Here is a 15,182-nt window from a genome sequence, read left to right as displayed (position 1 = left end):
AAATCGTTTTTGCTCCACACTGCTCATTCGATTCTAGATCAAATTCCGAGTGTCCTCTCTAAATTTTAGCTCATTTGGATGAAAACTGAGACTGCACAAGACCTTTAAAGTTTATATGGGAATTACTATGAGAAAGGCAACCAATTCATTCATTTGGTTATATTGTTTGCCCATGTGCTTTTGGGGATTAGAGCTACGTTGAAACTGTGAGATACATTTATCAGCTACAACTTTGCCGAAGACCGTTTTCAAATCGGATGCCTCAGTAATTAGTTATTGATTTATATCCAGTCACAAATTCTTCAGCAGTGCTCATTTAACTTCTGAACAGGCAACATTGCTGCACTGGCGCAAAAGATAGCACGCACAAATCATGGCTACTATGTTTTACTGTATATATCCAGTGATGCCTGCAGAACAGCCCAATAATTATAGCCAAAGTTTTACAACTCATTAAAAAGTCAATAACTAATTACTGGGGCGTCCGATTTAAAAACGGTATTCGACAAAGTTGTAGCTGCTTATTATATCTCACAGTATCAACGTAGTTCTTATCCCCAAGAGCACATGGGCAAACACTATGACCGAATGAATGAATTGGTTGCTTTTCTCATAGTAATTCCCATATAAACTTTAAAGGGCTTGTGCAGTCTCAGTTTTCATCCGAATGAGCTTAAACTTTGGGAGAATACTCAGAATTTGATCAAGAAGCGAATGAGCGGTGTGGAGCAAAAACGATTTTTTGAACCACTCTACTGCCTATGTATCAGGCGTAAGAAAGGCGTGCGCGTGGAAGTAGGAAGCGTTAGGGAAACGGTTTCTTGTCCGTCTTTGGTTCTAGCGTTTGCTATGAACGAATAGTATGAGTGTGATATATTTAGAATGGATGATAGAAGCAAGTGAGAGATATACAACTACAAAGTACGAGGAAAGGGACGGGCCTGGGATTGAACCCATGACCTTCTGCATATGAAGCAGAAGCGGTAGCCATCAGACCACCAACCCCGTGAAACAGCGCAACAATTTTTTTTCGATTTTCGACTCGAGAAAAAAAGCCAAACATTAAATTTAGCTCATTGAAAGACGGATTGTCTGAACGAAAATGGGTGAACTTGTCAATCTTATTTGCTGTTCCTCTATGCTATGTAGTCCAGGTTCAAAACTTTTTTTCGAAATTTTAAAATATTTTTTTAAATACTCTCGAGGCTCAAAATTTAGTGAAAATGTGGTTTTGTAGTCAATTTTAAACAAAGAATCTGAAAATGAGATAATATCAACAATTCTTAATTCTTCCAGAAATCGTCCAGAAATTCCAGGGTGTCGACTCAAGTTTGAAAATAAAATTCCTGACTTTCCCTGACCTTCCAGTCATTTTCCAGAAAAGTTCCAGACCACTGAGTTGGTTAATTTTAACCGAAATAAGTAAGATTTTTACAAAAAGATACATATTCGTTATGTTATAGGTCGTATGAATAAACCGATCAAAGGCTTTTGCTTTATTGAGATATATGTACTTGCCAGATGACATTCTTGAACGTTTATTCAAGTTGATATGATAAAACTGAACAATTGAGAATCTATTTACATTTCAAACTTGAAGATCTGTATGAACAAAGATGATCTCGGCTAGTGAACTACCTCAGAGCTAATTTAAAATTATAGGCATGAACGAAAATTTTGGTCCTCCTTCCTTTTTTATACAAGAGGCAACACTATTACGATCATCCACCATACTTTTTTTAGTGGAAGAAAGCTATCCAAAAATTTGGCTTCTTCCAGGCAAAATTCTAGCCATTGCCATAAAACTTTCTTGGAAAATTCAAGGAATTACACATAGATTGCTCAGAAATTCTTCTTGAAATTTCTAAGATTTTTTTCCAGATATTCCTTCAATACTTCTCAATGAACTCTTGAAAGATTTCCTCCAGAAGCTCTTCATCTCCAAGATTCTCTAAAAATTGTTAGAGAATGTCTTCCAGCCTTAAATATTTCTAAAAATATTTTGATTTCCTAGATCTATTCCAGGAATGCTCATAAAAATATTTTTCAGGATAACATATTTTTTCCAAATTGTTTTTATTTTTTTTTTTCCTTAGAATATCTTTGATAATTCTTCACGACGATTAGTTACAGTTAATATTTTAGGATTTCGATATGAATTACCCCTAGCTTTTCTCCACGAAAAAAAAAAATCTAAATATTCTTAACGGAATGCATTCAGGGCTTGAACAATGCGCTGATTAGAAGGTTTCTAATGTTTCTCTTGTACTTGTCGTACCTTCAGCAATGCTCCGAGGAACTATTCTAAGAACTCATCTACGAGTATCTCTAAGTAATATCACAAATTGTCAATTGCAGGGCTGGGAAAAATTCTGAAATTCACTCTACAGTAGCCAAACAAAGCCAATCACAGTCAGCGAAGCCAGTGAAACCCACGTCCATCGCTGCTGTAGGCAAAAAGCCTTGAAAATTGCAAAACACCCATTGCTAAGGGCAACCCAAAATTACTGTAGAAAAATGTTCTATTTTCCGCTGCATTTCCCGCATTTAGAGCCTTCAATGATACTAACGTTTTAGAAAATTCATGCACCCAACATAGGCTACTTGATGAGATTCACGTTTTTGAACTACTGTACTGGGAAAAGCCTTGTGATTTTCGTGAAATTCAAGCCTACTACTATTACCATGCCCAGCACTGGTCAATAGATTATCAAGATTATTTCTAATGATATTCCTGAAATTTCTGCTTTTCAATGATTTTCTGGATTACTAAAAATAATCGAGGAACTTTGAGAATCATCCTCAGAATTTCTGGAGAATTTTCTGGGTCCTGGTTCCTTAGTCGAGTGGTTATAGTCCACGGCTGCCAATCAAAGCCATGCTGAAGGTGTATTGATTTAGCATAATCAATTACTTTGCAGACAATAAACTCGTTTGATGTTGTAGTATTGATATTTTTTCCCTGACCTCAAGTGAAATTCCCTGATTTTCCCTGACTTTCCAGGTCAAAAATAAATTCCCTGACATTCCCTGACTTTCCAGGTTTTTCCAGGTAGTCGACACCCTGAATTCCTTCACAGATTTTGGAATAGGATCGTTTTTCCAGTATTTACTCTACAAGATAATAGAAATACCTTCAGTATTTTCTACAAGGTTTACTCTGAAAGTTTGCATTCATCCAGATTTGATCGTCCAGAGTGATCTCTCTCCAAGAATTAATTCACAGTTTATGCAAGGCTTTTCCAGAAAATTTATTAGGAACTTCTAAATTAAAATTTCGTTTCGTTTCGAAAAATTCCGTGAGATATTTGATTTCGTATCAAGTTACACGAAACATTTTTAAATTTCGTTTCGTTTCGTCATTATCAGCGCAAGATATTCCGCGTATCGTTTCGTTCCATATCGACATGGAAAAAATCCATATCGCATAAAAAAATGTGATTGCTGTCAACAGTTATAATTCGTATGATGAAACTATGTTATGATCTGAAAATGTGTGGTAAGGTGTGACCATCACACTGGTCAAATCTAATTTTTGATCCTCTTGATGCTCTTGTAAATCGAAATGAAAAACCATGAAAATGGAACCGTCCTACAATACATGCGTATGAACGTCTGAGTATGATATGTGTCAGTTCCTTCTGAAATAGGTTCTTTTTGAGAGCGTCTCAAAGTCATGTGTCATTTTTGAACCTTAATGCATAATGTGGAAGGTAAAGATCATAAAAAAATATTATTGGAGGATTTCCTTGAAAAATTGTTGCAACAATCAATCACATGTGGGATCTATCGAGCGATTCTTGGGAAGATTTTAATAGATTTGCTCGAAAAAACCTCTAGTAGAAATTTTGCAGCAAATCCTGGGAGTAACCGTGGATGGAAAGGCGTAGGATAGAATCAGTCGATTAGTGGAAAAATATCAGGAGGATCCACTAATCGGCTAGTTCTAAAAAAAATATGACAAGATAATTTACACGGCTCCATTCCAGAGGTAGTAACATTGGAGTGCTCAAGAATTCCTTGGAGCAAATTCTGAAGAAATCCCTACATGCATCCTTTAAAAAAATCGCTGGAGACATTTCTGGGAGAATTGGTCGAGGAATCTCTAGAAATAAATCTGCAGTGATCGTTGTGGGAGTTCCTGGGAGTATTGCTGCTAAAACCTCTGGAAAACAACTACAATAATTTTTTAAGCTATTCCTCGAAGAATCTAAGTAGAAATTCTTGAAGAATCAGTTAAATAGTCGCGTAATAATCTCTGAAGGTTTGGAGCCTGTAGAATTAAACAACAGAATTCATTGCTTTTGAGACCATTTTGAGTAAAATAGATACTTTATAGACCTTCCATTTTTTTAATGTAAAAATCACCTGTATACTTAACTCAAAACCGATCAAAATGCCACTTACACTAGTTTGGGCCCTTCAATTGTACCACGCAAAAAACGGATGCTCCGTCCAGTAAACTTCCAGTCTACGATTCCATGTGCCACCCAGCAAGCCGTCGCCAACAAAGAGTTACAGAATTTATTACAAAAAGACGTGACCGATCGTTGACACGAATTCTCATTCTTCCCGACAAGAACATAAGCCATATGTAGTACAGAAGCACCCGCACTTTCTAGTGCTGAGTTTCCACCATTCACCCATTGTCTACACGCGACAACGACGCACAATGGGACGGAAACCTGCTCTGTGGATGCATCCCAGAGGTTCGATGTCTTGAACTTTATTTTGATGGTTTAGAATTTAATATAAATAACTCATAACGTATCTAGATCAATTCTATCTTTTGATAATAGAATTTCAAAGCAAACAATTTGATAATAAATTACTTTGAAAATAAGGTGATAACTTTTTTTTTGACTTTATTTGTATGAATTTTAACTCATCCGGCTAGTTCTTCACTCGTGATAACTAATGACAAATAAAAAACGGTCAAATAGCGCCATTAACAAATATGTATGAGCATGGGTTGAACATTTGTTATAAAAAAAACAAGATGAACAACTTTGCAAAAGGCAATTTTTTTTTCGATGCTTTTGTCGAAAGATGAAACTGATCAAGATAAGTTGTAAGTTTTTAAGACAAAATCAAATTCCATAAAAAATATCTCTGCTTCACCCAAAACAATTAATAAAAAAAAGAAAAAAGAGGAGTTTCCTGCCCCAAAGTGCGACCGTTGCTTCCTGCAAACTTGAAAAGCCACTTCACTTCTAAAAGTGTGCACAACATAGTTGCACTTTGCATCATAAAACACTTTTTTAGCAGCCCTCGCACAGCGTTAAGGCAGCTAAACCTCGCGGCGCGGCACTAAAGGACACTCGAGGAATAATCAATTTCTTCTTTCCAGGCCGCGGAAAAAAACTGCCGGCGACTTCAGCGGGTTCAGTCGGCGTTGGTCGAGCTCGGGCGAAGGAGCAAAGTAATTCATCAGTGGTCGGTTGGTGGCGCAAAGTGAAAAAGTCGATTGGTGAAGGAACAGCAGCTGACGGAGCTAGCCATGCAGATTGTGGGACTCCTGGTTTCGCTTCTGTTGGCCCTGTGCTGCCTCTGTCTCGGGACGGTCCGGTGTTGGCCAGTCTCCAATCCGGAGATGGTCGACAGTTTGATCTTCAGTAACCCCGAGGTGGTAAGTTTGACGTTCTAATAATAACCGACTTTCTTCGTGTGGCAACGATAAGTTCTTACTGAATTGCCGTACAAGTCACTTCGACCTCATCCGATGATATGAATGTTAGATTGCAGTGAGCGTAATTTATTGTTATGCAAATGGAACGTTAGAATCGGTGGACGAAAATAGCAGATCTTTTCGCTATTTGTGCATTTCAGAACAAAACGAATGTTTGGAATAGCTAATCGGTGTTAACTTTAAATTACAGCTATCATTGGATTATTACCTGCGGTTTCCTGAACGACTCTTCTAAGTTGCGTAATAAATCAACACAACAATTTTCAGAAATTGAAAAATATTGGTGAACGCCTCTCGATTCTAGTGATCTTTCACGAAATCGAAAAAAAAATATTTTGTGCAACTCGTTGCCGAACCCATTTTACAGCATTTATAGCATCTTGTTTCAAAATAATAGTTTACGAAACAAGTAAATTATTGCGACGCATACAACCTTTTTTTTGCAATTTCGTAGAATACCAGAAAAGGATATCAGAAGAAATCATATAAGGATCCATGACAGCAAAATAATACTAACTTAAGTAATTCATCAATATAGTGACTAAAAAATGACTTCAAAACTACAAACATTGGCAAAAACAAAAAAAAATTACCTTCATATTTTGTAGAATTTGAAATGCGATATTTCTAAGTAATAATTATACACAAAATTTTGGGGGATAAATTTCAGAATATTCTATTGGAATTAAAGGCAGAGAAAAAAATAGATGTGGAAACTAAGTATTTTTTTTTTAAGGCACTCTGTGCTCGTGGCCACTACTGAGCCGGAATGAGTTAATCTGTAGCTTCTTTACCGATACGGATCTATTTTAAACTTATCTATATTTACATCTACTTTCACTCTCTCCTACTTTTTTACTCTCACACCGAGCAGGTAGGAGAGAGCTCTACTGTTAGTGAGGCTAGCTGCGAAAAGGGTCAGTTTGTCTCAGTCTCAGTCACCATCTGATACTGATGGAGGATGGATGTGCTCCCCAAAGCACGGGCCTCCGTGAGGCGTCTTCTGGTGGCTGGACGGGTTTTGTGGAGGGGCTGGGAATCGAATCCATGACCTTCCGCTTATGAAGCGAAAGCGTAACATCAAGGCTACAGACCCTCCTTAAATCTAAGTATTAATTGCAGTAGAATTTCTTTGAAATAATCCATTCTCTATAATAAGTGGTTTCAGTATGCCCAATATTCTCAACTAACTTGAGAAAGAATGAATCAGATAACTCTTGAGTATTACTATATAGAAAATGATTTGATGCGTATTAGAAAAATCTACATTTAAGGTGAAGATGAATCGAAGCCAAACCTCAAATTTTCAAGAGCACAAATCTAGAGAACCAAACATCCGTTTAAGCTGAAAACTTGATCGATTGGTCACCAGCTGGTGGTGACCACTCGATTAACTTTTCAGCTCGAACGGGTGTTCGGTTCTCCAGATTTATGCTCTTGAAAATTTTAAGTTTGGTTTCGATTCATCTTCACCTTAAACTGAAAGTTTCAAAAGTCAAATTGTTGAAATAAGCCATATCACTATTGATTAAAATTTACTTTTACTAAGCATTCGTAATAGAAACTTTTTTTCTGTATAGATCAAAGTCGTAAAAGAGACAGAATGGAGGCTTAATAAAAAAAATGCCTGGCTCAATTGTTGAAATGTTTAGTGTGATTCATGAAATTATTACTTGCAAATTTTCCTAGTTTCTGAAGTTTAAGTTAAATCATTTTTAGTTTGAATTACTGAGAGTTTTTGTCTTACCATCCAAACAAGTTTTTTAAACGTAAAATATTTTTGTAGAAAGTTTTCTAGATTGATGTAGCAAGTTCACTGGCAATTCATTTAGCAACTCTGTCAGATCTTTGTTTAAAAATAAATTTCTTTAATACCTATCTATATAAATAAAATAATTTGATAAAAATTGTACAAATATCTCGGTTTCTGGCCAAAATCGATTTTTAGGTTCTGTCAATTTTTTTGTCCAAAAATGTTTCCCAGATTTCCAAGATCATATTTTTACATATCCTGGAAGAATAGTCAACAAGGCTCCTTATAAGACTCTCTAATATCCTTAGTATATTTATACTTACAGACTTTCGAATCACACTATGTCTGTTTGTAGAATAATATAAATCTAGTGTGTAGCAAAACTACTGGACATATTTATAACTAAATTAATAACGATTTTCTGACATTATCCTTAAATACCTTCCGAACAAGTTTTTTGGGAAATAAGTTATTTCTGTAGATAGTTGATAGATACTGTAGAAAGTTCACTAGCAATTCATTTGGCAAATCTGTCAGATATTTGTTATAAATAAATTTCTATAAACCCTATATATAAATAAAATAATTTTATAAAATTTGTTCATATATCTCGACCAGAAAATTCAGCTAAAGATAGTTTTTTAGAATTTTCTCCAAAAAAGTTTTCTCTTTTGTCTCTTTTTCCAGATTTTTGAGAACCAAGATCCTTAATATATTTACCCTTATAAGATTTTCGAATCACAATAATAATACAAATCTATAATTTTCTTGCTGTTGGGGTTTAGGAAGCTGACCCAGCCCATAGTATCTTTATCATCAGATAACGAAAATAGTGACTTTAGTGACCTTTACTGAGAGACTTTTCGTTGCAAATAGTGACTTTTTAGTGACCGGGTCTAAAATAGTGACCAAGACAATTAAAAGGGACTCGATACCACCCCTGTATTCACCATTATTTTGTTATTTCTGCAAATTGTTGAATAATGATTTATTACACATCTCAAAACAGTTTCGTTCTGAATGGATTACCGTGATGAAAAACAGCCTGTTACGATAAGAAATTGCAATATCGACTATTCCTATGTGATCTCAGCAAGCTGGGTTGTGAGTCGTGAGGTCAGCTAATTGTTTGCCGAGATTACAGTGTGAAAATTTGCTAATGGTGGCAATTTCCGAGCTAAATGTAGTATTCATTTATTCACTTATCGTCTAACTCTCTAAATTGAGAAAATCATCGCCATATAGGCTCACTTAATATCTGAAATCATACATCTATTTTTCAATGGAAATAGCAAATAGGTTCTGTTGGGGACACTGGCAACTCTAACCCAGAAGCTACCACAGGGCTCACCGTTGGCAGGCGACTGTCATCTGAATCGATGTCGTATGTGCTAATACCATAACAATCAATGTCTGTCCAATTGTAGTATGTTCGCAATGAAGAGAACAAGTTTTAAAGTGTCCCGCGAAATAAACCTATTTTTAGTTTGTATATTCTCAATTTATTTGAGTAGTTTTCACCGCCTAGTCACGTTACAACAGGTTCAGAGCATTATACACTTATTTTTTCTATCTCTATTAACGAGATTTTTAGTCCTGGGCTAGTGCATCTCGAAACCAACGGCCTTACTTCCGTTCCGAAGGAAGTCGTTCCTACAACCATTTTACGTTATAAGTGACTATCTTAGGGATGTGATTCGATCTCAGGTCCTTGGCGTGAGTTCGAACCACTAAATCAGGCCCGTCCCTTCAATCTTTCTATCTATCTTCTATATAAATAACAATGGAATGGCGTTTGTATGTCACGAAGTGATTTGAGAACGGGTTATCAGTTTCTGAAAAATTTTCAATAGTTGCCTTCCTTAACCGTTCCGACGCATATATAAAGCTTAGGATATTGAACGGGAAACTCGAAAAAAAAAACAGGCACGTTTTATAGCATTTTTACAAAAGCTTACTTGATGACAAGACAAAGTTTGCTGGGACCACTAGTTTAAAATAAATGTCTGCAAATTTACCGTTCAAGCAATATTTCAAATTCTAATGTAACGGACAATGTTTGACCAAATTTAAAGTACACTATGTAAATGCATGGTGAGAAAAACACTTCATCAATGTTTAATGAAATTGCCATAACCACTTTTCGCTGGGTGCTAATGTGTGTTTGTATGTATGTTACACGAGAATAAATTACTTGTACAGGTTTTAAGATATTCATATATGACCCGATTTCGTATTCAATAGACGTTTTCGATTAATCTATGACATACCATTTGATTCCACTAGAGTTGTATCCTTTGACAGATACGCGTATTTCGACCTCAACTGTAAGGCCGTCTTCAGTGTCGTGTACTAGACTCGACGGGAACTCGGCCTAACAGTTGATGTCAAAATACACCCGATTCTGTTTTTGCACGGATTTTTTTTACACGGCCGTGCAAAAAAAGTTTCCATACAAAATTTTTCACCAAAACTTTATTTTTGCATGAAACGTCGAGAATTGGTGTTACTTTTTTTGCACGGTTTTTGAAATTTTGAACTGAAAACTTTTTTTGCACGGTACGCATCCCCCGTGCAAAAACAGAATCGGGTGTACACGTATCTGTTAAAGGATACAAACTCTAGTGGAATTAAGTGGTATAGTACTAAATTTGGGTTTCATTTATTTATAGGTATTCCAACTCGAGAATTTATTATCAAACTATTTTGTGTCAATTCCATTAATTCTAGAGTTGAAACCTTCATTCACTGCATTGGTCATTATGTGATTCAAGTTGTTTTTTAAGACCTTCCAAAACAATCAGGAACAAACTTTTGGATTCATAGGGGGATTATTATAAAAAATCCAGTATATCCAGAAAGCCTCTGTGAATTCTCGCGTAACTTTTCAAAGGACCTGTGTTACAATAAGAGATTCTTTCCTCTCACGTTCTCTTTCGATTATAACAGTGCAACAATATAACTCTTGGGAACTTTTTTACTATGCATTCAAAGACAATGTCCTTGGCTAGTGTTTTATCTGGCCCGGTTCTTGATTAAAGAGAGCCAACCAATATTAGATAGTACATTTTGAAAAGTTTCGCGAGAATTCACCCTATCAGTTTAAAGAAAAGTAAAATGTATCGTTATTATTATATGTAGTGCACAATCGGCTTCATCGGTTCACTAAAACTTTTCAGCAAAGATTTTATCTTATTGTTAGAGTGAGACAAAAGATTAGGAAAATAACACGATTTTCCGTGTTACCTTAAATCACTTTATCTCTCCATATAACAGAGCGGTGAAAGTAGTGGTAAATCGGAAATTAAACCTTTTAAAAGTAAAAACCTAGTAGGTTCAGAAAGAAATGGTAGAATTTTGTCTGCGGAAAACGATGGATCGATAATGTAAGTTCGTGTACTATTCCAGGGTAATATTTCCAGGTTTTTCAAAATAATTCCAGGTTCAAGAAATACTCTAATTTCAGTTAGATAAAAAGATATTGACAAAATAATTGGATTCAAGCTTCCAGATTTTTTTAATGCATGTTGAAGTTATTTCAAGGTGGAACAATATCAAAGCGTATGTTTATTTCAACTAAATTGTATTTGATAAAAATACGAAACTGTACTTGATAAGAAGACTCCTTTTTATATTGCTTATAAGAGCTCTGATCATCGTTATAAACTGAATGGAACTTTTAAGTGTATCACTACACTTAACCTTAAAATTTATTCTGTAATCTGTACTGGTGCGAAAACATTTCATTTACTATTCATTTTTGGCCCGTGTCCAGTGAAAGAACCTCAAATGGTATCAATGATCTGTTTAAATACTTAAGCCAGCTAAATGGGCGAGAAAATAAAATTACTGGCTTTCAGATGTTTGTGACAATATTTCACAATAAAATTCACAAGTCGTAGGATATTACCACAATTTTTTCTCAAGGGATTTCATCAGAAAATATTTCAAGTATTTGCTCCGAAAATTTACTCAGGCTAGGATAGATGAATAGATTTTTTTATTCGAAAGATTTACAGCCCGATGCTAGCTCACCTTCAGGAGTTCATGTAGTGATTGTTTCCCATGGAATCTCTTCGAGAATTTTCCTAAGGAATTCGTAAAAGAATTTCATTTTATATGTCTCATAAACACAACCTACTTTTTGCCAAATATAACCACATAAATTATTTCAGAGATCTTCAGGATCGGATATTTTTCAAGAAAGCCCTAAGCCCTCCAGGATTTTATCCGGTGATTCTTCCATCGATGTTTCTAGGACATCCTCTAAAACTTCCTTTTAGAACTTCCTCACCATGGAAATGTGAATGATGTTTTTCAGAAATTAGAGAAAATGTTCGAAAAAAAAATCGTAAGGTATTTCTAAAGCAAATTTTGAAGTAAACTCTGACGAAACTTGGGTAAGTATAAGTTACCCTCGATGGATGACGGTTACTAGAAGAACTTTTAGACCCTTAAGGATTTTTTAGAGAAGTTTTTAGTCAAAATTGTTGGGATGATTAAAAAAAAAGTGCAGGATTCTCTGGCAAAATGCTGCGGTGTTTTATTATGGAACCTTAAGGTGAAGATGAATCGAAGCCAAAACTCAAATTTTCAAGAGCACGAATTTGGAGAACTGTATATCCGTTTGAGGTGAAAACTTAATCGATTGGTCACCTCCAGCAAGTGATCAATCGATTAAGTTTTCAGCTTAAACGGATGTCTGGTTCTCCAAATTCGTGCTCATGAAAATTTCAGGTTTGGCTTCGGTTTATCTTCACCTTAAATAAACTTTTGTAAGTTCCGTTGGATTTTTAGAGAAATGTTTGGAAGTACTGCAGTTAGGATTCTTGGATTAAATTCGGGAGAAATTCGAGAAAAAATATCTAGAGGAAGTCCTGAGATATTACTGATCAAATATTATTCCTAAAATTAAATCATGTCTTGGGAAATCGATAGAATTGCATACCCGAAAAGATCCTAACTGAACAGCTCAAGGAGCGTCTTGGGGGATGAAAATCGACGTAAAATCCTTTGGCATGAACAGGATCTGAATTTTCGTATCAATGATGTGAAATCTACGATTTTTTGCACGAATGGAGAATGGTTTTTCGCTTCGTCATGTGAACATCATATTTCGCTCACACTTTATATTCCCTGGAGTTACGATGGAGCATAACCGAGAATCATTCCACTCTGAGGATAATTTCTTTCTCACTCCATCATAATTCCGCTCACCAACTTATCCAGATAAGTATCTATGCTAAAAACAAACACCATACATGCACTGACTTTTCTGTACTATCGTTTCTAAGTGGAGAAATTCTGAACTAAGCATTGTGTAACATACCAGACCTTCTATATATCTATAAGAACTGTTCGTTTTATAAAGTGGACACCTTGTGCATGCTGTATCTTTTTAATTTATCAATGAAATTTCAATCGGTTTTTTGCACATCAATCGACTAGTATTGTACAATGTTGTGATAATAAAAATTCTCCAAAATAATAAAATTTCACACGCATATGGAACAACAATTAGAACGATCGATTTTTGGAGGTTATTAAAATCAATGATTATTAGAAATTGGCTGAAAAATTCGATAATATATATATATATATATATTTTTTTTTTCAAAAAAGGCTTGTTCTTTGAAAGCATCATCAATCAGAAGCCTGATAGAAAAAATCAAGTTATTTTTGGAGCAACAATTTGACAGATATAATAAAATCATTTTTCCCGTATATTTTTAAAGAAAAATATTTTGAATTTGAAGGGAATTGATATGAGTAGATTTTTTTGATTAAAAATACGTCCTGACAGAAGTGCTAATATAGTTCTATTATGAAACATAACTTACGCCTTCATAGAGTTACTTATTAAGTCCCCACGTCACATTTAAAGCACAATAGAAACACAATTGATTTATTTTTAGAAGACCTATCAAAGAAGATTGACAATCATCAAAATTGGCAACACTGCTGTAATAAAATCGATTTTATTTTCCACATATCATTTTCATAATATGTTATTCTGAGATTACCAATTGAAAAATTCGGAGAAAACTGTTTACAATTTGCTGTAGATCGATAAATATGCATACATAATTTTAAAAATATGAGACTTTTTAGTAAAACTACCATAAACAGTAAAATTTATACTTAAGACTGTAGTTTAATCTCACGATTTAGCTTTCGTTTATACTAATATAGTTTCTTTAGTAATCCAAACTAGTTTTGAACAGCTTTTTACTTTTCTCTTTTGCTGGGAGTGAAAGGATGGTGTATCAGCAAATTTTGCCATAAATGGGTAAATCACTAAAGTTACCTAATGTCAGGGAATGGTGGAATGTAATTGATTTTTTTAAAGCTATACCTTTAGTGGAATAGTAAAGGATACAAACATACAATTTGTCCATAAAAATTAGGATATTTGTTTTGCGAAAAATAATGTTAAACTTTGACGAACAGCTATTCTTAGGAGTTTTTGGAAAAACTATTTAGCTCTTCAACCAAAAGCATTTTCTAAGAAGCAGTTTTATGCAAGTTGGCTGAAATAGTCAAATTTTTCATTTTAAACCGCAAACATCTAAAAAACTAGACGTGCTATGATATTTTTGAAAACGGCAAAGGATTCAGCAACCTTTGATTAAGTAAATGGCGGTATTTTGGTGCTTAAGACAAAAACATGTTTCGCAGTACTATTTCTGCATCGGTGAACAGCCAAGATCTGGGAAACAGCTACCGAACAGGATTGAAAACTGTGGAAATTAAGATCCTCAAAAGATCTTATAAGGAATTCTACATTGATTTATTTTGGCATGATTGGAAATTCAAAAAGAAATCAGCAAAAGAAACGCCAAAACATCGCTTTTTTTAGTCCTTCGAAGATTACACCAATGATTTCACTAGAGATCTGCTTTGGAATCGCAAAGATTCTGAAGAAATTCTCGCAGTTCATCAAGGACCTTACAGAGAATCTGATAAGTAACTTTTCAGCTATTCCACAAGAAATATCAACGGATGTTCTTTTAAGAATTATGTCCAAAGTTTAGCTTTGAAATCTGTTAAAAACGTTATGGTGATTGTTGAAAAAGTTTCAACGTAGTGATTCACGGGTTAGGCTATGTCTTTTCCAATGATCACTAAAGGGGTAAACGAAGTCGTCGATCTTTAATTTACAGCACACGGTAATTTGGAACACGACATAGATTCATGGCAAAACATGCTATGACCTAATTATCTTCCAATCATAAAGACAATGCCAAAGACGTTATTTTCCCAACGTCGCATAATGATTAATTTTGTTATCTAAGGGTGAAATGAGAGCCATCCCCAGAGATTTACTGCAAGAGTTGATTTCCTTGGCAATTTCCATTTCCGCTCTACCCCACCCACGTGGATATTGAGTCATTTGCCTTCAGGAAGCAGATAGATAGAACAATCAAAGGTAATATGAGCAGCGTTCATTAAAATCATTACAGGTGTTGTATTACCCTCTGTTAGCATTCTTTCTTAAATGAAGAATGTATCAGAAGAATCATGAGGAAGCTAGAATTGTGTGTTCAATGTTTGTTGAAACTTGTACCTTTGATTAGGTACAACCGATACTGCGTTATCCCAAAATCCAGCTCAGCAAAAATTCTAAATCTGCATATTATCCGAAACAACGAAAACGTGCTTCTTGACTTCTTCCCATCTTACACGTACAGTGGCAGACAAAACTTTAAGACCACCTTACTTTTTTACCATATTCGCTGA

General features: G+C 35.0%; 2 protein-coding genes across 2 annotated transcripts in view; one reads left to right on the top strand and one right to left on the bottom strand.

The window, feature by feature from the left end:
• The window catches only part of LOC5568168 (WD repeat-containing protein 75), an 86,288-nt gene that overhangs the window by 24,919 nt on the left and 46,187 nt on the right, over positions 1-15,182 (bottom strand). The gene's annotated exons all lie outside the window — the stretch shown is intronic.
• Positions 1-15,182, top strand: part of LOC5568167 — a 28,571-nt gene that overhangs the window by 12,151 nt on the left and 1,238 nt on the right. Inside the window, exon 2 of the mRNA XM_001652054.2 lies at positions 5,351-5,629. Within this exon, the coding sequence (XP_001652104.1) occupies positions 5,501-5,629 (129 nt within the window). The 5' untranslated portion in view covers positions 5,351-5,500. The remainder of the gene's footprint in view (positions 1-5,350; positions 5,630-15,182) is intronic.

This window comes from Aedes aegypti, chromosome 2, assembly GCF_002204515.2.
Source record: "Aedes aegypti strain LVP_AGWG chromosome 2, AaegL5.0 Primary Assembly, whole genome shotgun sequence".
NCBI lineage: Eukaryota > Metazoa > Arthropoda > Insecta > Diptera > Culicidae > Aedes > Aedes aegypti.
This window is presented reverse-complemented; position numbering and strand designations above follow the sequence as displayed.